Genomic DNA, 22,905 nt, shown 5'->3' with positions numbered 1-22,905 from the left:
TGACAGGACAGAAAACGAATCTGGCATTTTAGATAGTGATACTTAAAGTCACTTCCAAATTCGAAAGTCCTGTAATTCTGAGACTTATACATCAGGATGAAATTTGAGCGTAGGCTGGGGATTTTTGACTTGAACCTAAAAGTGAGTGGACTCCAAAGGGTTAATCAAAATGAGAAACTACAACTCCTGACAGGCCTCGGGGCCAGGGCTTTTTTCTCCGCCTCTTTCTTTTCCGCCGCGACTGGGGGCAACCAATAACGGTTAGTTATTTGAATAAACCAATAATATAACGAAGCTTTTCAGGCTAAGGAGGGGCAGTCAAGTATCCAATCGCATAAAAGAGGGGGAAACACCTTAGCCAATCCAAAGGCGTGGGGGCGGGGCCGGTGGGGGGCGGGGAAAGAAGTTTGCTGACTAAGATGGCGACGGAGGAGCAGAGCGAAGGGGAGGTGCCAGCCTACGAATCTGGCCGGAGGTGAGCCGAGTTCTTCGTCCAGCTGCCTAGGAAACGAGGCCGTGGGCTGGCCGTATTGACGCCTTTCCTTTGGGACACGCTGACCCAGCGGGGCCGGGCTTTGTTCCTTTCTCCCACGGCGTTTCTCGCCTTCGTGCCTTCTGGGGCTGAGGCGCAGTGGTCCTGCTCCGACTCCCGCTTGGTCCCGGTGATTGCTGTGGGAGGTCCACCCGCAGCGTTGGCTGCAAACTGACCAGTTGGTGGTGGTAGCTCTGCCTGCCTTTGCGCTGAGACTCATCTTGATGGTGAGGAAACTGGCCCAGAGCTGTTCAGTGATTCCTCAGTGTCTCACAGCGCTAGAGAACGCTGTCAGTACTTTTCAATCTCTTCCGAGGCAGTTTATATAGTTAAGTCGGAGCACGATTTGAGTGTCAAAAATGGGTTTGAGTCCTTGGACCAGTTAAAACAAACAAAAAAAATCTTATTGTGGCAACATCACTTAACATGAGATCTACCCTGTTGGAAAATTGGTAAAGAGTACAGTAAGTATTGTTGACTATAGGTACAATGCTGTACAGCACATCTCAAGAGCTTTTATCTTGTTTAACTGAAACTTTTTGCCTGTTAATTAGTAACTCCCCATTCCTCTCCCAGCCGCTGGCAACCCTCATTCCACTCTTTAATTCTGAATTGGACTACTTTAGATATCTCATGTAAGTAGATACCTCATATAAGTGGAGTCATTTGTCTTTCTGTAACTGGCTTATTTCACTTAGCATAATGTCCTCAAGGTTCATCCATGTTTTCACATATTGCAGAATTTTCTTCTTTTTTAAAGGCAAGTACTATTCCGTTCTATATATACACCACATTTTACTTATCTGTTGTTATGTCCATGGACATTTAGGTTGTTTCCACATCTTGGCTATTGTTAATTGTGCCTCAGTGAACATGAGTGCTAATAATTCTTTGAGATCCTGATTTAAATAGCTTTGGATAAATACCCAGAAGTGGGATTGCTGGGTCATATGATAGTTCTATTTTTAATTTTTTGAGGAACCTACATATTATTTGCTATAGCACTGCAGTTTGCTTTCCTACCAGCCATATACAAAGATTCCAATTTCTCCACATCCTTAGTAACACTTGCCTTTTGTTTTTGTTTTATAATAGCCATCATGACAGGTGTATAGAGATAACCATTGTGATTAGGAGCAAGACAAGGATGCCCATTCTTGCCTCTTCTGTTCAACATAGTATTGAAAGTCCTAGCCAGAGCAGTGAGGCAAGAAAAAGAAATTTAAAAAGGGATCTAAATCGAAAAGTGAAAAGTAAAATTATCCCTGTTTGCAAATGACATGATTTCGTATATATAAAACTCTTAAGACCACCACCACCAAAAAAAACCTGTTAGAGCTAATAAGCAAGTTTAGTAAAAGTTGCAGGATAGAAAATCTACATACAAAAATCAGTTGTGTTTCGATACACTAAGAATGAACTATCTGGAAAGGAAATTAAGAAAAGAATCCTATTTGCAGTAGCACCAAAAAGAATACAATACTTGGGCCAATTTTTAAACCTCTCTCAGTTTCACTTTCTTCATCTGTAAATGGACATAATGATGTCTGTTCCAGAGAATGTCAAGATTAAATCAGACAGTCCTTTTAAGCTCTTTGCACTGAGCCTAGTAGATAATAACCACTCCAAACATAATAGATTTTCTTTTTCCTAGTCGAATAACTAAAGAACAGATCAGAAGGATCTGTGGTTAAAGAAATCATCACTTTATTTCTACAGAGTGTTTTCTCCTAAGCATGCACACTGAAATTTAGCTTTTCTTGGAAAGAATTTTCAGGTGTTCTTACCCTAGCTTTAAGACTTTAGTTGTCTTAATTGAGTAAATACATGCTAGAATTCAGTAGTGTGAGCTTGTTTACATTGCCCCAGTGTAAATTAGTAAAACACTTTGGTTTGGTGTCTGTTGGTGCCGTTTGTACTGAATAGATTCCAAGTCTTGGGAAATTGGGTTTCTGAGTGGGCACTGGATTCCTTCCTTAGCAGAGTTGGGGGTAGTGGAATGTGTTATTTAATATTTTATAGGGAAGAGTTTTCCACTCTTGGAGCTGCCTATAAATGGTTGATTGTTTTTGCCTGGAAAAGGGGCAAAGGGGATCGATAAGTTTGATTAGATCATCCCTCAGCCTGCTCTAAAATTGTGAATTGTGATGAAAATCTGAAGACAAAATACCATTCTGTAGTGGAATAGTTTGAATTTCTTCAAAGGATGTTGATGATTGGAATTTGGATTTTGGGTGATAGTATTGGTTACATGATCAATAGGTATTCAGAGAATCTTATCTGAACCTGAAACTGTTCATATAGTAGAAGATAAGTTGGGTTTTGTAAAGCTTTTTGAGGGTAGGACATGTATATTTTTATTACATGTTCCCAATGATTAGCTTTGTGTAGTTGGTCAATAATGAATGAATAATGATTTTTGTCATTTTTAAGACATAAAATATTACCTCGTGGTGATAAATACCAAGCAAATTATTTTTTGCTCTGCACATATTAACCTTTCTAATGTTCCATTGGTGGTGTAGCCCCTTGTATTCCATAAAGATGAAAGAATTGCCTGATTTGCACAGATCAATACATATTTGTGTTGAATGGAGAATATGGGATCATCTGTTTAGTAGAACTCTCTAGCTTTCTTTTCTATTTCTTCATTATTATTTTAAACCTGTGCCTAATAATAAGGGGAATTTACAAATAGAGGCTATTCACTCTACCAATTAAGTAGTATAAAAATAATAGAGACTCTCAAGGGCCAAAGAGAGAAAAAGCTAAAGCAGGAAAGGGAATATAGCCACCTCCCCACATAATTGGCAGTAGGGAAATACAGCTCAGTTATTTTTTGAGTTGACAAGAGACATAAAAAGAAAGTACTACCTATTATTAGATGAAGAGAGGAAATTGATAACAGAGAGTCACAAGCTTTCTAACCTCAATGTTCACTGGAAAAAAACCCACTGGGAACCAGAAAAAGCCAGTGGGAACATATAGGGGTGGAGAAAGGGAAAGCAAGCCATGAAAGTGGCAGCACTTGTGAAAAGTTGTTGACAGCTAGTATGCCAGCAGTGGCTAAGTTTTGGGGCCCAAGCCTGCTGCTGGAACTTAGGAATAGCAGGAAGCTTAGGAACAGACTTTGGGATACCTTTGTTGTTGTTGTTGTTGTTGTTGTTATGTACAGTTTTATTGCCAGTATATGCACAACGGTAAGCATAGAACTACAAATACACACTGTAATTAACAGTAGGAAACGAAATTGTTACAGGTAAAGGTGCGGGTATAGAGAAACTATTTTCCTGCTACTAAGAACAGAAACAAAGGAAGGTAAAAGTGTATGACAAATCATCCATTCAGTACTCTTGTCTTAAATTCTTTACATACATTTCTACATTTTTCTCAATTAAAGTACAGGTAACTCTGTAACAATAGCAGATTGCTTCCTTAATAGCTATTTGCCTTTCCAGTCAAATTCACTTTATGTTAGAATTAAAAAAAAAAGTCAAGATGTGAAATCATTAGTATCTTGATTCCAAATTATCTAATTTGCCTTTCACCAAAACTGGTAATTTTTGGAATCACATCCCATTGTGGAAGCGTTTTTGGAGGGTAAGGTGCCCAAAGATGGGGAAAGTGTCCTGTATCCTGCTGATTTACATACAGCAGAGACTTCCTGAAGCCTTTTTTGTTGTATTGTTCTTTCTCTTACAAAACAGCAGTGTGGCCCTTCAAGAAAAGTGATAGATGGAACCTGTTGATCTTGGGAAGAATTGTCTGTTCTCACTTGCATGAGCTGAGAATATCGGTATTGAAAATCACAAATCTCAAACAATGTCCTAGGCATCTGCTTCTTGCTCTCTTAGGTCTGATCTCTATATTTGTTTTATAAGAAGGCAGATTCTTCACAAAAGGTGGCAGTACGGGACCACCAACAGCTTCAATCTTACATTCCATTGGTTTAGCAGTCTTAGCATCTAGCAAGAGTCTTGGAATTGAGTCTTTTTGTCCTGGTTTGACTTGCGGGCCTTTGCCTGAATCAGTGAGTATAGACTGTTTTGATGAGATAAGTTTGGGTCATGTGCTCACACATGGTGTCCAGGAGTAGGGTTAGCCCACCAAACCACATAGATTGAAAGATCGGGAGAGGTTATTGCCCAAAGAAAATAGGGGAAAACAGATGTTGGGATAGCTCAAACAACAGGTGGCCACTGCACCCATCTTCATAACCCCTGTACACCCCTCTTTGTTTAAGATTGTGTTTTGAAAAGGGCTTGCCAGTAATGTATGGAGAAAGCATTTTATGTTTCTTAAAAAACAAGCAAAAAAAAAACCAAAGAAAAAGCCCCTTATTTAAGTACTTAAGTATTTAAGTATCTTTCCCGCCCTCCCCACCTCCCGCCACTGTCAAACCCTGCTCATCTTTAAGACCTACCTCAAATCTCAACTCTTGTATAAGGTTAAAAGTTTCTCTCCTACCTTTGAATTCTTAGAGCTTTCATTGTCTGTACCATGCATTTGGCAGTTAATGATCTTGTATCATCTTTGTGTTATGGTCTTTAGCTACTACTTAAAAGTCTTGTAGGAATACCATTGTTCTTTTCTGTAATTAACTACAAAATTGTAATGACAGGGTAAAAAGAACAATTTTGTCAGAAGCTCACAAGTTTTTGATCTACCTTATAAATTATTCAAATATGGAGTGGGTTAATTAATGACAGTACATTTTTTAATGGGAAATGTGTTAGTATCAAACTATAACACTGTATAAAGCCATAGCTTTTAAAATAATTAGATAAAAATATAATAAATAACAATATCAAATTTGAAATTAAATGCAGGTGATTCATCAAGCTGAACTATTACCTGAGAGCTAGACACCAGTTTTTTGTTGTTGCAAGAATGAAATAGCTAGAATCACAAAAAAATTCAGTCTTCTGCCAGCTGAGTTTAGTTATGCTGTAGTATTTATTAACCTTTAAGCTTTTGAAAAATTAATATGTAATTAACATATTGTTTATACTCACAAGCATGAAAATGAGACGTTTTCTTTAAAGGCATACAGATTAGGCATATAAATTTAAGTTTGGGCCTTATTTCTTTTGCTTACTGACCAGAGTATATTACATAGCATAAAACTAACTTCTTTAGGCTCAGTAAGAATACAAAATACAATAGTGATCTGAGCCAATCTATAATGGATGAACTTTCCCCTCTTCAGCAGAAAATATTGTCCATCATACCATACAAAGCTACAGCCACTTAAAAATGTTCCTGATTATATATAATCCCAATTTTCTTATTTTGTTCTGTTCATTTTTCATCATAGAAAATTAAAATGATTTGATTGGTCTTCGTCCAAGTTTCTGAAATGTGTTATAATAAAGAAGTAAAACATTCCCCCTCCCTCTAGGCTCTTGCCTCTTCAACTCCGTATCCTCTCCCTCTTCCCCCTTTCCCCTCCCTACTGTCCCACTTACACAATCTGCCTTTCAAGACTCATATACTCACTAGTTCTTTCTTAGATACATCCCCACCATGTTTTTATCGCCCCTCACTCCTGTAGTCTCAAACTTTTGCCTCCTTTATACTTGTTAATTCACTTTGGTTTCCCTTGGGCCCTTACAAAAAAAATAAAATAAAAAAAAGAAATAAAACATTATTTGACATGCTTTAAAATTACGTCATCTTATTAGAGATAAAGGTGTCTCAGCTGGGTTCTATCAGTGTTAATGAAAAGAGAAAAAATATTCATGAATGAAATATGGAAACCACATAGTTCTTAATATTAAATTTGTAATTGCCTGCCACTTATGACACCTACAATTGCTATATGTGTTTTAATTATATGTTTGGGGAGGGGGCAATCTTATTAATTTTGAAACTGTAACTAAAGAATGACATTGGGATTATATAATGAAGTTTTTCACTTGTTTTATTTTTATGCTAAGCACAATTACAAAGATAAAATCAAGTGAGTAAAAACAATGAAACTAAAGAAAAACTCACCAAATATCAAGAAACTAAGAATTAGGGAATTCTTAATTCCCTTGAAACCAAGAAAGTGCACAGCAATATTATTTAGTAACATGCTTGACGTTATCATCAAATACTTTCTGCTCTCTAGGAAAGTCCTTTATACTTTAATCAGAGATCACTACATACATAAGTCCTTTGAAATATGGCTAGATTTTATATGCTTAAGTCTATTTATCATTTTAAAGTTTTCCAAATTTTGGAATCTCTGTAATCCCTCCATTGGTTGCAATAAGAATTCCTTCACTCAAGTCACAAGGTCTACTTTCTTTTTTCTTTTGGTAAGGTAATTTTATGGCAGGTGTCCGTGTGACTAAGCTCTCCTTAATTAGATCTACTGTTCAATCTGCTTCATTTGTTAGGATGACCCTAAGCAAGAGATCATTTTTCAACTCATGTTTTTCATCAAATAAACATGGCTTTTAAGTATTAAAAATAAGTCACCAATGAGAAACATATACTTGCATCATTGTGTTAAATTTTCACTGAAAATTTGAATCTAGGGTTTGTGTATTAAGATTGTACAAAGGATAAAGCCTAAATTTTATTAAGGCATAAAATATTTTAACCAACATGATAGAATGTTTTTAGGTGTTAAGAAATAAAAGTATTGAAAAGGAACTGGAATATTTAAATTTTTAAAAATTTCATTTCAAAAGTATTATATACTTCATGCACCATAAAATCTCATATATCAGAATCCATCTTTTCAATATCACATCATCTTAACATTTGGTGTCATTCAGAGTGCTGAGTGGGAAGGCATATTGTGTTTCCCCAAAGAAGTGGTTGCTTAAGATTTGCTATAGTGAAAAAAGTCTCATAATCACTTCTAGTTTCAAAGGGGTTTTAGCAAATGCCCAAAGATCTCTTTAAAATAATGGCACTCAAGGGTTAGCATGTATGTGCAAATGCAATAAGACAAAAATTGTTTGCAACCTAATTTTAAAAGATATCTCATCAGTCCTAACTTTAAAAGATATCTCATCAGTCCTCATCAATGTGCTAATTGTACCTGTAATTGACCACTTGTATTTTTGAAAATTGAGGTAGTGGGGAAAAAAGTAGCATTTTATAGTTTTAGTTAATTTTAAGCTTCTGGAGGCCAAAGACTTATTTAATTTCCTATTCCTGAACCTTACCTCTTCTTAAAATTACAGTGCACTCAGTAGATCACGGTTAGTTTGAATTTAACTGACACATGAGTGACTCTGATTTCTTGTTTGGCTGCCATGTGCCTCAGAAAAGCAGTTCACCCCCTCATGCTAGTTGATGAAGAGACTTATGATTAGATTTACAGAATATTGGCTAAGCTATAAAAGCTCTTTTCTTAAGAATTTTCAATATGTGAAGTTGTATATATATGAATAAGTCATATGCCAGAGCAAAAGCATTAGCTGTCTCTTGGATGGTCTCACTCTGGACTTTGGAACAAGTGGATTTAGAAGTAGTCTTTTGGAACCTAATCTGATCATACTATGTATGTATTTTAATTGACTGAGGCTCATGGCGTGGCGTTTAAAGTCTGTAGGAGAAGTCTCCTGAAGCTTTAATTATACTTTTTTGAGGGGTAAACAACTTTTAGATAATAAGGGAGACACTATTGTCAGTGAAGCATCCTCTAGAATTTTCTCCAGATAAATAGGGAATTTTGATGTTACTTTTCTAATACAAATAAACTTTCTTGAAATTGTACACCAGCCTTGGGTGGGGGGAAGTAGGGGAGGCGACAGCAACAGAATTAATACCAATTCTTGTGGCACCCAAAAGGATAAAAGTTGACAAGTGAAATATATGTTAATAAACTTGTGTTGCGTTATTAATACTTTGAATAAGAATAATTAGCCTCTTGACTAAGAACTTTCCATTGTCATTCCATAGGGCAAAATCTTAGGTCAGGTTTCCAGAATGTTTAGGTTAAGAGAGTAAACAATCAGAAATTCCTTCATCTGACCATTTAATTCAGATGAGGTTTGTCTAGTAGTCTGAAATTAATTCAAGGTGGAATCAAATATAGGGGCCAAATATATTTTTGCAGACTATTGGAGTCTAAATTAGAGATAAGAGATCCATATTACAAAACCTTGGACAGCTGCTCATAAGGGCAGACCTTCAAATGTAAGTGTCTCAAAATTTTTGTCTAAGAAATTGGATATTATTCCCTGAAATATTGTGCTACTACCTATTAACTTTGAACTGTTTCTGTCATAAAAAACCTGCCAGCTTGGGCACATGGGGCCTGCTTTCTCCTTTCTCTTTACGCACAACTTTCATGATACCAGTTTAAATTTGGCACGTAGAAAAAGGGAAGAGTAATAGCCTCTTGTTTAATACTTGTATGTATTCATATCTAACAGCTCTCTAATAAAGTGAGACATTTAAAACCATGTTTCAGAGCCAAAGGGTTGAAAAAGTAGTAAGTGAGTACATGCTTCTCTCAGGGTAGTAAGTCAGGTTTAGACAACTTTAAATATAGCTCATATTTTGATAGATGTTGCCAAGATTGTGGTTCTTGGAGAACAAATCAAGTTAAGCAATTCACTAGGGAGGAAACATTTAGTTTTGTGGGTATGTAGTTTTGACAGTAGTCAGCCAAAAGTTACATCTGCAGGATACAGGGTTTTTCTTTCCCTATTGCCTTGAATTTTGCAGATTCATGGATTCAAGATGCCTCAAAAGCACTTGCATTTCATTTTTCTGTAATTGATTTTTTAACTGTGGATTTTGTTTCCAGTCCTTTCACTAAGTGTATCACCTTACATGTAGACTTCCATCTAGTGGTAAAAGTAAAAATTACAGACTATAGGTAATAAATATCCTTTTTGAGGGGTAGGTCTTGCCTCTCTCATTCTTTGGGATAGTTACCTAGTATATACATTTAAATACTGGAGTCCCTGCTATCTCTGTATGCCTGTATACATAACTACTAATTCTCCTGGTTCTGGCCATCTGTGCAAAAACCTTTATGATGAGAAAATGAACCTTTAAATATACACTGTACTTTGATTTTCTGTGATATTTACATCAAGGTTTAGGTCAAAACTACTTGGTTTCTTAAAAATATTTATCATGAAAGATGTTGGTTATGTATACAAGTATGTAGAATAATATAATAAATACTCTTTCTGTCACCCAGCTTCAACAAATCTTAACATTTGCCATGTTTACTTCAAATGAATCATTTGCTTTTCCACATAATTTAATAATTTATCACAAAATCATTGCTAGCACCCTAGAAACTCCCCTTATGCCTCCTCATAATCACTAACCCCCAAAGGTAACCATTATCTCGAATGGTAAACACATCTTTGCTGCTTCTCTTTGCAATTTTGCTACTTAAGCAGGTACAGATCTTCCTCCATTTACCATGTTACATTCTGATAAGCCCATTGTAAATTGAAAATATTGTAAGTTGAAAATGCACTTAATACACCTAACCTGCTAAACATAATAGTTTAGCCTAGCCTACCTTAAATTTACTCAGACCACTTCATTAGCCTGTAGTTGGGCAAAATCATTTAACATAAAGCCTATTTTATAATAAAGTGTTGAGTAGCTCATGTAGTTTATTGAATACTGTACTAAAAGTAAAAACAGAATGGTTGTATGGGTATGGAATGGTTGTAAGTACATTGGCTTACCCTCATGATCTTGTGGCTGCCTGGGATTTGTGGCTTATTATTGCTGCCCAGCATCATAAGAGTAGTGTACTGCATATTGCTAGCCCAGGAAAAGATAAAAATTCAAAATTTGAGTTACTCGTTCTACTGAATGCATATTGCTTTCACACCATCATACGGTTGAAAAATCTAAGTTGAACCATTGTAAGTTAGGGACTGTATCTCTAAACACTATATTTTTTGTGTGTTTTTAAAATTTGATATATATGGCATTATACAGAAAGTAGTTGTCTGTGCGTGTGTTGTGAAAGGCTTCTTTTGCTTAACATTATACGTGAGATTCCTCCATGATGGTGCATATAACTAGAGTTGGTCTATTTTCATTCCTGTAAAATCTGCCATTATATTTGCCACAATTCTTTTAAACCATTCTGCTGGACATTGTGTTTCCAATTTTGACTGCTTATAAATTAATGTTTCAGTGAACATTCTTGTTAGGGATTTTTGGTGCACAAGTGGCTTGCACATGTTAGGCATGTTTTAGAATTGCTGGGTCATAGGATACACTTGTTCAACTTTAGGAGATAAGAGCAACCAATCAGTTTTCCAAAATGGTTGTACAAATTTATAGCCCCACTATTTGTATAAAAGTTACTGTTATTAACCTTGGTATTGTCAATCTCTTTAATTTTAGTCGTTCTGTTGGATAATAGTATGTCATTGTTTTTTAATTTGCAGTGCCTTGATGTTTAACGATAATTGAGTAATTTTTTTGAAATGAGATTTTATTGAAATCTCATGCTTGTTTTTCTATTGGGTTATTTGTTTTTTCTTACTAATTAGGACGAAGTCATCCTATATTCAGGATATGAGCTCTTTTTTTGCTATATATATTGTAGATATATTTTCTCTCTCTGTGGCTATTTTTTCCACTATCTTAATGGTGTCTTGATGAACACAAGTTCTTATTTTAATGAAGTCAGATGTATTGATCCTTTTCTTTATGTTAATATTTTTTATGTTATTTAAAAATTATTTCCTCTGAGTTCAATAATACATTCTTCTATATTACCTTCCAGTAGGCTTATTGTTTTGTTATTTACCTACAGACCTATAATTCACCTGGAATTGACCTGTGTATAGTGTGGGATAGGTGTCAATTTTCACTTTTTCCTCCTATAGATGTCCAAGTGTCCCAGCGCCATTTAGTGAAAAGGTTATTCATTTTGCACTGATTTGCAATGCCACCTTTATCCTGAATTGAGTAAAGAAAGTAGAAGAAAGGAAGTAATAAAGATAAGAGCAGAAATTAATGAAACTAATAAAAATGTAATAGAAGGATTCAGCAAAACCAAAAGCTTGAACCTTGACAAAGCTAATAAAATTGAAAACCTCTAGTGAGATTCATAAATTAAAAAAGAGAGAAAATATAAATTACCAATATTAAGAACAAGGAGGACATCACTATGGAATGCAGATAACATTAAAAAGTTCCAAAGAGGATATTATAAACAAGTTTATGCCAATAAAGTTTGAAAATTTATGTGAGATAGACAAATCCCTAGAAATTTACAACTTACCAAAATTAATATGTGAAGAAACAGAAAATTTGAATAGTTCTGTAAGACAAAATAAATTGAATATATATATATAGTTAAAAATCTTACAAAGAAAACTCTAGGTCCAGATGGCTTCATCAGCCAATTTGATTTTTTTTTTCAGTCACTTTGATTTAAAGAAGAAATATTATCAATCTCAAATAAACTTTTTCAGAAAATAAAAAAATTGGACCAAGAAGAAATATTATCAATCTCAAATAAACTTTTTCAGAAAATAAAAAAATTGGACCAACTCCCCAACTCACTTTATAAGGCCAACACAACCTTGATACAAAACCAAATGAAGACAGTATAAGAAAGGATAATTCCATGATAATCTCACTTATGAACATATGTGATGAAACCTAAACAAAGTATTAGCAAACCAAATTCAGCAATATATAAAAATGATAATACATCATTACAACTTTGGGTTTATTCTAGAAATGCAGTTTTGGTTTAACATTAATCAATGTCATTCACATAAATAAAATAAAGGAGAAAATTCATAGGATTATCAATAGATGCACAAAACATTTTGATAAAGTTAAGCACTGACTCATGATAATAAATAACCCTTAGCAAACTAAGAATAAGAAGATAACACTTTAATCTGATAGTTTATGCCAAAGTGATGGATGGGGAAAGATACCATTTTGCAATTTGCTTTACCCTGTTAATTTCTAAAGTTGAGATTCTTTTCATATTTATTAGTCATTTAGGTCCCTTCTATAAATTACTTGGTCATATCCTTTGACTAATTTTCTTTGAGTTTAGTGTATTTTTCTAATTTTTGGCATATTGATAAATTCATATGCATGGCAAATGTTTTTTTCCCCCATTTATGGCCTGTCTTTTATTATTACTTTTAAAGTTTTAAATTTATTTGTTTGTTTATTTATTTATTATAAATGGGTGGTATGTTCACATGAATCAAAAATCCAGAAAATACAAAAGAACATACAGTAAAAAGTTTCTCTCCCACTCCTGTTGTTTCATCCAGTTCCTCTCTCCAGGGGCATTGTGACTTCATTTTTTAAGAATTTTGTTGATAATGTCATCTGTTAAACAGACATTTAAAATTTTAATATAGTTAAATGTATCAGTCTTTTCTTTGTGGATTGTACTTTTTATGTCTTATTTAAGAAACCTTTCCTCTACCTCATTAATTTATTCTTTTATACTGTTTTCTAAACTTGTTAAAGTTTGGCTTTTCATATTTAGACCTTTATTCTGTCTGGAATTTATTTTTTGTGTATGACGTGAGGTAGGGATCACCTTTCCCTTCATATTATAAAACTGCTTGTCCTTATACTCATATTACGTGATTAGTTGTCTAATACAACTTTCAGTGTGATAGGAGACTACCATTGAGCTTCATCTATGTGTTGGCAAATACAATTAACTGGTCCAGTTTTTTATTTCTGTTTTGTTCCTACTTGTAGATGAGTGCTTAGAGTTCTAATAAGTACTGCATTCAGGCCTCATAATATGCCCTTGTGTCCTCTAACATGTCTGGAATTTGTGTAGGCTGCGATGGGGCAGGGAAAGGAGGGTTTCTTTGTCACAGCAGACAAGGAGAAAGCTTTTTTCCTGTCTCTTCGATTTACCAATGCCTCATCAGAAGCTTTCAGCACTTTTGTAAGAAATTTATTTTATTCTTGAACTTGAGCAAACTTAGGGTTCATTTTAAAATTAGATATGGTAGAATAGGAAGTTGTTTCTGCTTAAAAATAGTTTTTTTTTTTTTTTCAGTCCTTAAGTTCTTGAGCATGTTCATTGATATTCTCAGCTTTATGTTGTGGTACTGTATATTCCGTGGAAAGAGATTGTGTGCTCTGGGGGGTAATTTAAAAACATAACCTACTGTGTTCATCTTTTCCATCTTTTATCTTTCATTTCACTTCTTTTTTAACTGTTTCTCTCTCGTACTTCTTGTCTTACTACATGCTCCACTCGGAAAAGTGAGAGAAGGGAAAAATAGAACTAGGTTAAAGAAGTGGGACAAAACAAGAGTGAATGATTATGGGAAAAGAGGAAAGAAAAAGCAGAAGGGGAAAGGAAACTGAGATTGTTTATTTGTTACTTGTGTGTTAGGACACCTAGGGTATCAGTCTCATATTCCTTGCGAATGGGTAGGGGCAGCCTTGAATTTATTTATTCTGCTACCTATTCTACCTAGGTAGGGAGCAGACCTCACTGTAGAAGGGATTCTGTTGAGAAACAATGTACTAGACTTTTGTGCCTCTAGCTCCTTTCTACTTGTGTATTTGATCCAGTTTAGTGCCTGAGGGTCAACTGTGATATGTTTTAGAATCTTAACTGGGTCTTACTCTGGATATTAATAAAATAAAGACCTGGAGGTTATATGTATGTAAGTATGTCTGTCTACTTTAAGAATATAGTGGATGCTATTCATATACATTTTTGTGTTAGAATTAATTTGATCTTAATTCTACTTTTCAGAATTAAAAGGGATATGAAGTCCATAAAATGATAGCTTAGATCTGATAAATTATAAGACTCTTTGGTGCTAACCCATTTCATGATTTTTTGGCTCTCTCAGAGTAATACTTTCTCGTTGGCAGTGATTATAAATAATAGTTGTCTATTGACTTATTTCTTGACTAAGTTGACATTGAAAAAAAAAAGGCTTTGTCAATGGTTTAAGATGAAATTTTGTTAAGTTTTAATTTATATTATAATCATTGTCATCTTTAAATTTATACAAGAAAAATAACCTTAGTGTGTAAAAAGGTTGAGGAGACAGCATTTTAAGTTCTCTTTCTTTAATGACTTTTTGGCTTGAGAATACACATTCATAATTTTAAATTTTTATGTGAATTCTTAATATTATCCTTTTAAAGAAAAGAAGGAATTTAGTAGCCACCAACTGAAGATTTGGGCTGTTGACTAAAATTATGTAATAATTTTTCAAGGAAGTAGAGATGAACTTTGAAGTTTACTCATGCCTTGTTTTCATTATATTGTGTTAAAAATGATCTGTGTAGTGCTGGCAAATTGTGTTATGGATTAGTTATAAATATAGTATATATTTATAGGTATCATTTTTCCTAGAACAATGCTTTGGTACTTAGGGTGTTATGGAAACTTTTAAGTTGTGATTGTTTTTATTGTGGGAATGTTTGACTCGGGTGAATTTCAACTTTTCCTGACAGATGTGATGACTTGTCCTTTCTGGCTTGTGTTATATTTACTCACTAATTGTATAATAGATGGCTGTTTATATAATAAGGGTTAGAACAAGCCATTAGAGATAATTGATAATGGATACAAACAAGTGGTGATGTGTCTGCTACAAGAGATAGACTAATACAGTTCTTACATGTAATATATTAAAAGTAAAAAGGAGTATAGTAGTTAGGCATTAGGAAACAATAGGGAGAAAATATTTCTGAGAGTCAAAGGAACTTTGCCAGAAGTACAGCTCAAGTAATGTAGGAGTGGAAAACCAGCTAAGGTCAGGGGCCAATAGAATGTATCTGCTGAGTGTTACTCAGTGATAGAAGAGTGAAATTGGAAGCAAAATGCAGAATTTTTTCAAATGCCTTACAGAGGAAGAACCTGTATGAACAAAGGCTGGACTTAGACGATGGACAGAGGCATCCAGAATGCAGGATTTTAAAATAAAACCTACTTCTAGACCTGGGCAAGGCTGAATGAATATCTGTTTTATATACCCATAAGTGCTTTCCCTTCTAGTGAAGACTTTTTGTTTATGAGGAATGGAATTCTAGGGCACCTGGCTCAGCTGAAGGGAACTGATTATAAGGAAACCCCTGCCTGTGTAGGGACCCAAGAGCTAAAGAATGCTAAGGATAGAGTAAATGTCTTCAAAATGTCTACTATACTATTTAGATAGAGTTTTAGCTCTTCAGTAGTCATTCTTATTTTCACGTGGTTACTGTGGCATTTGAGACTAGCCTGAATGTGGTACTATCAGCAGTTGATCACTGGATGGGAAATACTGTGTAGTGCTGGCTGTATTCCTAAGAAGGCCTTAATTTAATGGTTACCCATTGCTGTGTTAGGGGGAAGAGCTGTGAGTCTGATGTTTTACAAGATCAGGGCAATAGTTCAGGGTTTGACTGTTTTAATAAGGAAACGTGGTCTATGTGACTATTAGACTTGGGAGGCTGTAAGGATCTTATCTTCCTATAGTATATGCCTAAAATTAAGAGGCAAATTCAGATCATATCATAGAGGCTATCTGGTGTGTTTTCTTTAAACTAAATTTCTAAGTATCTAGGTGGGTATAACCTAAACGGCAACAAGCCCAAACTGTCTTCTTTTGTGCCGTCAGCAGATTGAAGATGAGGTTTTCAAAAGACTGATATATAGATTAGCTCACAGAAAGAATGGATAATTGTATGGCTGAGAGGGCATGAAAAACATACAAAAATGATCCCCCCAAGGATTCTTCTGTTTCATGTTTTTTAGTGATGCCATCTGCAATTTTGTTATCTGCAATGACTCTTCTCTTCGAAGTCAGCCCATTATCTTCAATCCTGACTTTTTTGTGGAGAAACTCCGACATGAGAAACCTGAAGTGTTCACTGAGTTGGTGGTCAGCAATATCACAAGGCTCATTGATCTACCTGGAACTGAACTGGCTCAGCTGATGGGAGAAGTGGACCTTAAGTTGCCTGGTGGGGCTGGCCCCGCATCAGGATTCTTCCGGTCGCTAATGTCTCTCAAGCGAAAAGGTAGGGAAGACATGTCTGTGAAGCAGGGGAAAGCTTCGGCTGCTCCCTGGACTTCGCTCTTAATATCTGCACGTTTGTGGAGGAATTCCTATTACTATAAAGCATTTTTTAATTTACATGAGTAGTAAAACCTTAGGTAATATTAATAAAAATTATAAAAACAATCTAGATAAACTAAAGCATATGTATCAGTCCCCAAGAGATGACATTAGTTTAGGTAGTTATCCGGGGCACCTTGATTTTCATGCCCTATTAATACTATACTAAAATAATATGAAAAAAACAAAGTTACACAGCTGGTAAGTATAGTAAAGAAAGTCTGAACATTTTTAATTTCAGTAGTTCTCAAATGTTTTCATTCCAGGAATGCCTTGATAAGGCAAATAACTGAATTATCCAAAAAAACCTTACCAGAAATGTTATTATTAATATATTAATATATAATGTTATGATTATTAGCACTGCTTTTGATAAGATATTAGAGAGGTACTATTTTGTTTTATTAAATATAAGGAAATCCTGAAGGTAGCAAAAAAGGTTAAACACTATCACAGATTGGACCTTATACCAACTGTAGTGGATAATCTGCCATGCTCTGACAATCATGGATCTAAGGTTTATTTTTTATTTGTTTTTAAATTAAACATCAACATGCTAGGTATTATTACTTAAATAAGAAGGTGGTCTTTGCCTTCAAGGAACTTACCTACCATCAAAAATTAAACTTGCAAAGAGTTGATTGAGAGTTGTTCCAACTGCATTTCCTGGTATACTTCCAACTCTAAGGTTTTTGTTTACTGACCCCATGAAAATATTTGCTGAACTGTAACATAGGATGCTTGAGGGGTATGCTGATTTTATACTATTTGTGGAAAATATAGCCTTGTCCTATTGTATGTTTTTTTTTTTTCCAGAAAAAGGAGTAGTATTTGGATCCCCACTGACAGAGGAAGGCATTGCCCAGATATACCAGCTGATTGAATATCTACACAAAAGTAAGAGTACTTGAAATTTTGTCATTCTTTGTTAATGAAAAATTGTCAGTTTTCTATTGAGAGCTAACATTCTTGAGTTAGTAGGTGACAATTAGCCATCATCAGCTCAGAGACTCGAAACTCATTTTAGGCTGCAAAATTGTTTACAGGAGCAACAGAGCTCCACAGATGAACTCAGCCCCTCCAAACAAAGTCTGGGATGACCCAAGGGAAGGAGCCTTCAGGGAGATTTGGCTTTTCTTCCAACTTATTTCTCAAGCCCATTCTCACCATTAAGGTTAAATTCAGTCTCCAAATGTGCCTCAGGAGGTTGAATGACTCCTGGGTGGACCATCTCTCAGTCTGGGAGATCTCCAGGTGCTCAGGGATGTTCAGATATGTCTCCTCAGGGGCCAGTAGGTTCTAAACTACTCTGGGAAAAAAGGCAAAAACCTGCTTCAAGGTCTTTGTAAAGGGTCTTTCAAGTACAATATAGTCTTTTAGATGACTTGTTTTAATCATAATTCCTCTTTTTGTTTCCTTTTTCATGTCCTTTTTTTCTCCCATGCTGAATTTCTCCCAGACTTGCGAGTAGAGGGTTTGTTCAGAGTACCAGGGAATAGTGTCCGACAGCAGATTTTAAGGGATGCTCTCAATAATGGAATGGATATCGACTTGGAATCAGGGGAGTTTCACTCAAATGATGTTGCCACATTGCTGAAGATGTTTCTAGGAGAGTTACCTGAGCCCCTGCTAACACATAAACATTTCCATGTACACCTCAAAATTGCTGGTAAGTATAGGAGGTGAGAAGGAGATGTAAATACATTTCTTTCAATTTAGTAAAATCATCTGGAATATTCTGTTGTTTGTAACCCACAGCAATGCTTCTGCTAATATTGGTTAAGACTTAATGTTATTTCTGGGCTCTCTGAGTACTCATAAGTATTGATAGTTAAGTTTGATTTAGTCAGTTTTTTTTTTTTTTTGTTGAATAAATTTCTTTGAATATAAAGTCTAGGTTTTATTTATTTTTGTATTCCTGATGGATCCTAGCAATGTGCTTTGAACATTTTAGTTGTTTAATAATTGTATGCTTTCCACTGGATTGATTGACATACCTGAATCAAAGGTCACAGGTTTGATATGTTTGACTTGGTTTGGGGCTTTTGGTAAGTACTATTATGCCTCAATTGAGATCATCTCTATTCTTGGAAAATTGCTTTTAAAAATAACTTTAGGAACCTTTACCCTGAAAGTAACCCTTAGCCTGCACCTAGACATAGACATTCGCCTAGCCCTGAACCCGCTCCTAACCCTAACCATGAACCTAGCCCTATTCCTGAAATTAGCTCTAAACTTGCACTGAGCCCTAACCCTGCAACTAGACCTAATCCTCAACCTAACCCTAAACCTGCACCTAGCCCTAACCTTGCACCTAGACCTAACCCTGAATCTAGCCCTAACCCTGAAACTAACCCTGACCCTGATCCTAGCCCTAACCCTGAATCTGGCCCTAACCCTGAACCTAGCCCTAACCCTTAATCAAGCCCTAAACATGATCCTAGACCTAACACTGAACCTAGCCCTAACCCTTAACCTAGCTCTAACCCTTAATCAAGTCCTAAAAAAAAAAAACTTTAGGGAGGGAAGTGGTAGAACACATGCTTAGCATGCAGGAGGTCCTGGGTTCAAACCCCAGTACCTCCATTAAAAAAAAAAAAAAAAGAAAGAAAAGAAAAATAATTTTATTTGTTTTCTAAATAGGCAAAAAATTCACATGGATTAAAATTCAAAAGGTTCAGAGAGTATACAGTGAAAAGCCTCTCTACCACCTCTGTTCCTCAGCACTCAGTCTTTCTTCCCAGAGGGAAGCAGTGCTATTGATTTCTAATGTATTCTTCCAGAGATATTTTAGGCACTTACAAAACACTTACATGTATTCCTTTCCTCTTTTTATGTATAGGTAGGGTATTATACACATGGTTCTGTTGTTTGATTTTTTTCATTTAATGTATCTTGGAGAATGTTCCATTTTCAGCTCATAAATAGTTTTCTCATTCTCCTTTATGCCTGTGCGGTAGGGAATTCATTCTGAAACTGCATAGCTGTTATGCTGCTGTAGGCTCTGAGTGCACACAGCATCAGCATCCGTACGTATTAACTTAGTTTTCTACCCTGGAGCCTTTTCCTCTTGCTTCTAATTTTAAGGAAAATAAATAGAAGATTTTTTTCTTTCAAATAAGTTTTACTACTTAAAAAAAACCCTAGTTTTGAATTTATAAATTCTGACAAGATTAGATTTTTTTTTTTAGCACTTTCAGGAACAATTTAGATGATACAAATGAAGAAATAGTAGAATGTTATACAACTTTACAGTTACTTTGTGGAGAAATAAAGTCGTTGGATCTTTGAAAAAGATATGAAAAATATTGATATGTTCTTTTTAGAAGGGTTAACATGAAGAATGCTTGTTCTGTTTGTTTTCCCATTGAATTAATTTAGTGCGATATCTGAAACCCCCCCTCCACCACCCCATGATTCACTGTTCTTTGAGATCATATTGAGGTGTGGCACAGGTGTAGTATGATACACCTTGCTGACAACTGGAAGGGATTTTGGTTTTCAGTTTCATAATAACAGAGAATAGTTTCTAGAAATATTACCTGTCTTTCCTAAACTTGAGATTATTATTGAAGTTAAACTGCTTCAACAACACACTGTAATCATTTTCAGGTCTATATAAATTATACCCAAATGGTTTTCAGTGTCTTTTGAAATTCTGATTATCCAGGGGACTGTTTTTATTGATAACCTATGTAGCCTGTTAGTGAAGGAACAATGATTCTGACTCCATGAGCAACTGGCTGGATCATCCCGTCGTAAGGGCATAATTCACTCTCATATTTTTTTTAGCAGTAAAATATCTTAATGAAGGAGGTAGCATTATTAAAAGTATATACGGATATTTTTTCATTTCTCTTGGGTATATATCTAGGAATGGAATTTTTAAGTCATATGGTTAACTCTGTGTTTAACTCTTCGAGGAATTACCAAAATGTTTTATAGAGTGGTTACACTGTTTTACATTCTCACCAGCAATGTAGGAGGGTTTAATTTTCTCAACATTCTTGCCAACACTTGTTATTGTCAGTCTTTTTGACAGCCATACTATTGGTTATGAAGTAGTATCTCATTGTGGTTTTGATTTACATTTCCCTGATAGCTAGTGATACTGAGTATATAGATGCTTACTGGCCATTTGTGTATTTTCTTTGGAGGAATGCTTATTTAAATCTTTGCCCATTTTTGATTGGGTTTTTGTCTTTTTATTGTTGAATTGTATGGATATTATTTTGTTGTTGTATTTTGCTATAATCTGTTTATGCCTGATTCTTTTTTTTTTTCTTTCTTTGATTGGAGAATAATGAATAGTAGAAACATTTATTTTTCTTGCTTGTATTTTCTCCTTCCTTTTCAATCATCTCTTTCGTCCTCAAGATTTGATGCAGTTTGATGATAAAGGAAACAAGACCAATGTACCAGATAAGCAGCGGCAAATTGAGGCTCTTCAGTTGCTCTTCCTCATTCTCCCTCCACCTAATCGTAACTTGCTGAAGTTATTGCTTGATCTCCTGTACCAGACAGCAAAGAAACAAGACAAGAATAAGATGTCTGCCTATAACCTTGCCCTTATGTTTGCACCCCATGTCTTGTGGCCAAAAAATGTGAGTGTTGAGGGGAAAAGGAAAGACTGCTTGGTTTTCTTGGGCTGGGCCTCATCCTATGGCTGTACATTGGTGAGGTTATCAAGGGTCCAAGGTCTAGTCTTCAGCTATATGAGGTTAGGAACTTACTTTATTAGTTCATTTAAGAGTTATTAAACCTGAGGGAGCCAGTTCCTGTTAACCTCACTTATAAATCAATCTCTGATAAACCTGAATGGCAATTTATTAGTGGAAAATTATAGCTACTAAATGAACTAGAGTTCATTTTGGCTGGTCAGTGTGAATTCCTTCTTAACATTAAAGCCTTCTTGGAAAACCAATTTGATTTCTGAAGATTGAATGATATAAATTTAGAGTAGAGCTTTCCAATTTTATAGGATGTCACTGAGCTTTTAGATAAGATGACACACAGAGCAGTCCTGCTTTGTCCTAACTTTCCTATATACTGTAGATGCTCTCCTTAGATAAAGCTGAATGTGCTTCTTCCTACTGAGACCGTGGCCTTCTCAGTGACTTACATAAGAAGTAAATTATCTAAAGTCTTTTGAACTAATTCTTGACCTGGAAGCACATAGCTTCATATTCCTGTCCATTCATAATATAGGTTTTACTGTATGTTGGATTGGGAGTCAGGAAACTTGGGTTGGAATTTGCAAACCAGCTGTTTCCTGTGTCCTTTACCCCTTCTATGCTTAGGCTCTTCCTCTGTAAACTGGGCATAAAAGTACCTTCCCCACTTCCTTGAAATAGGGTGTAGTGACTTAAAAAAGATTTGGGGGTTATAGGAAGTGAGAAAAGGAAGGTAAAGGAAAGAGGTTGTGTGGAACATTTTGCCTAATAAGTAACAAATGAAAAATAATATAAAGCTTTGGGCCAGGGAGAGTTCTGCCCAGAAAAAGTTTGATGGGGAGAGGTGTGAGAAGAAAGGGACACAACAACATTTGTCCATGTTAAGGAGATAAAGCCTCATCATAAAAAAAATTTTAGAACCAGCTAACAGATTTTAAAAAAGGAGTGAGTGATCTATAACTATAAAGAGAAATCTTGGTACAAGCAAACATTAAGCAACAAAGGTACACGTTGAGGATGAATGTTTTGGGATGGTAGAGATGCTGAATTGCTTAAAAAAGAGGCAGGAGAAACAAAAGAGTCACCTTTGGTATTAATTAGTAGTGACAGTCCTCTTTTGTCTTTGGAGAAACTCCAGTTTCTTTTGGAGAGTAATGTCCTTGGTGGTTGGTACAGACTGTTCTTCCTGCCCCTTTTCCCAGGCTACATATTCTTAAGCAATTCTGCAAGCATGTCTAATTCTCAGGCAGAATTAGGAAGTGAAGATTGGTTCTCAAGGATTTCCTGGGCACTTCTGGGACAGATGGTTCTTCCTGTATTATATCATTTCCACTGGAAACCTGCTGAACGAAAAAGCCTTTCCAGAATTAAACATTGTGTCAGACTCACCTTTCTTAGGGATAAAAAGTATCATATGTTTGAAAGAATAAGCTTATTGGTAAGTAAATGGGAACATCTTCCTTCTACTTTCCAGCTCTTAACCTCCGTTTTTTGGTTTCTTTTTCTCTGAATAGGTCACTGCAAATGACCTTCAAGAGAATATCACAAAGTTAAACAATGGGATGGCTTTTATGATTAAACACTCCCAGAAACTTTTTAAGGTAGGTAATGAAGGGGATTTGGGTAGTAACAG

General features: G+C 35.3%; 1 protein-coding gene across 3 annotated transcripts in view; it reads left to right on the top strand.

The window, feature by feature from the left end:
- Positions 1-401: 401 nt before the first annotated feature.
- Positions 402-22,905, top strand: part of ARHGAP19 (Rho GTPase activating protein 19) — a 44,514-nt gene continuing 22,010 nt past the window's right edge. For 2 of the 3 annotated variants that reach the window (XM_031461515.2, XM_031461514.2), the window contains exons 1-6: positions 402-475; positions 16,236-16,501; positions 17,416-17,496; positions 18,059-18,268; positions 20,977-21,203; positions 22,787-22,873. In XM_031461515.2, the coding sequence (XP_031317375.1) occupies positions 420-475; positions 16,236-16,501; positions 17,416-17,496; positions 18,059-18,268; positions 20,977-21,203; positions 22,787-22,873 (927 nt within the window). In that variant the 5' untranslated portion in view covers positions 402-419. Of the gene's footprint in view, positions 476-595; positions 760-16,235; positions 16,502-17,415; positions 17,497-18,058; positions 18,269-20,976; positions 21,204-22,786; positions 22,874-22,905 lie in introns of those variants that run through there. The other variant, XM_064488311.1, reaches the window with a different exon arrangement.

The sequence above is a fragment of the Camelus dromedarius genome, chromosome 8 (assembly GCF_036321535.1).
Source record: "Camelus dromedarius isolate mCamDro1 chromosome 8, mCamDro1.pat, whole genome shotgun sequence".
NCBI classification, from domain to species: domain Eukaryota; kingdom Metazoa; phylum Chordata; class Mammalia; order Artiodactyla; family Camelidae; genus Camelus; species Camelus dromedarius.
This window is presented reverse-complemented; position numbering and strand designations above follow the sequence as displayed.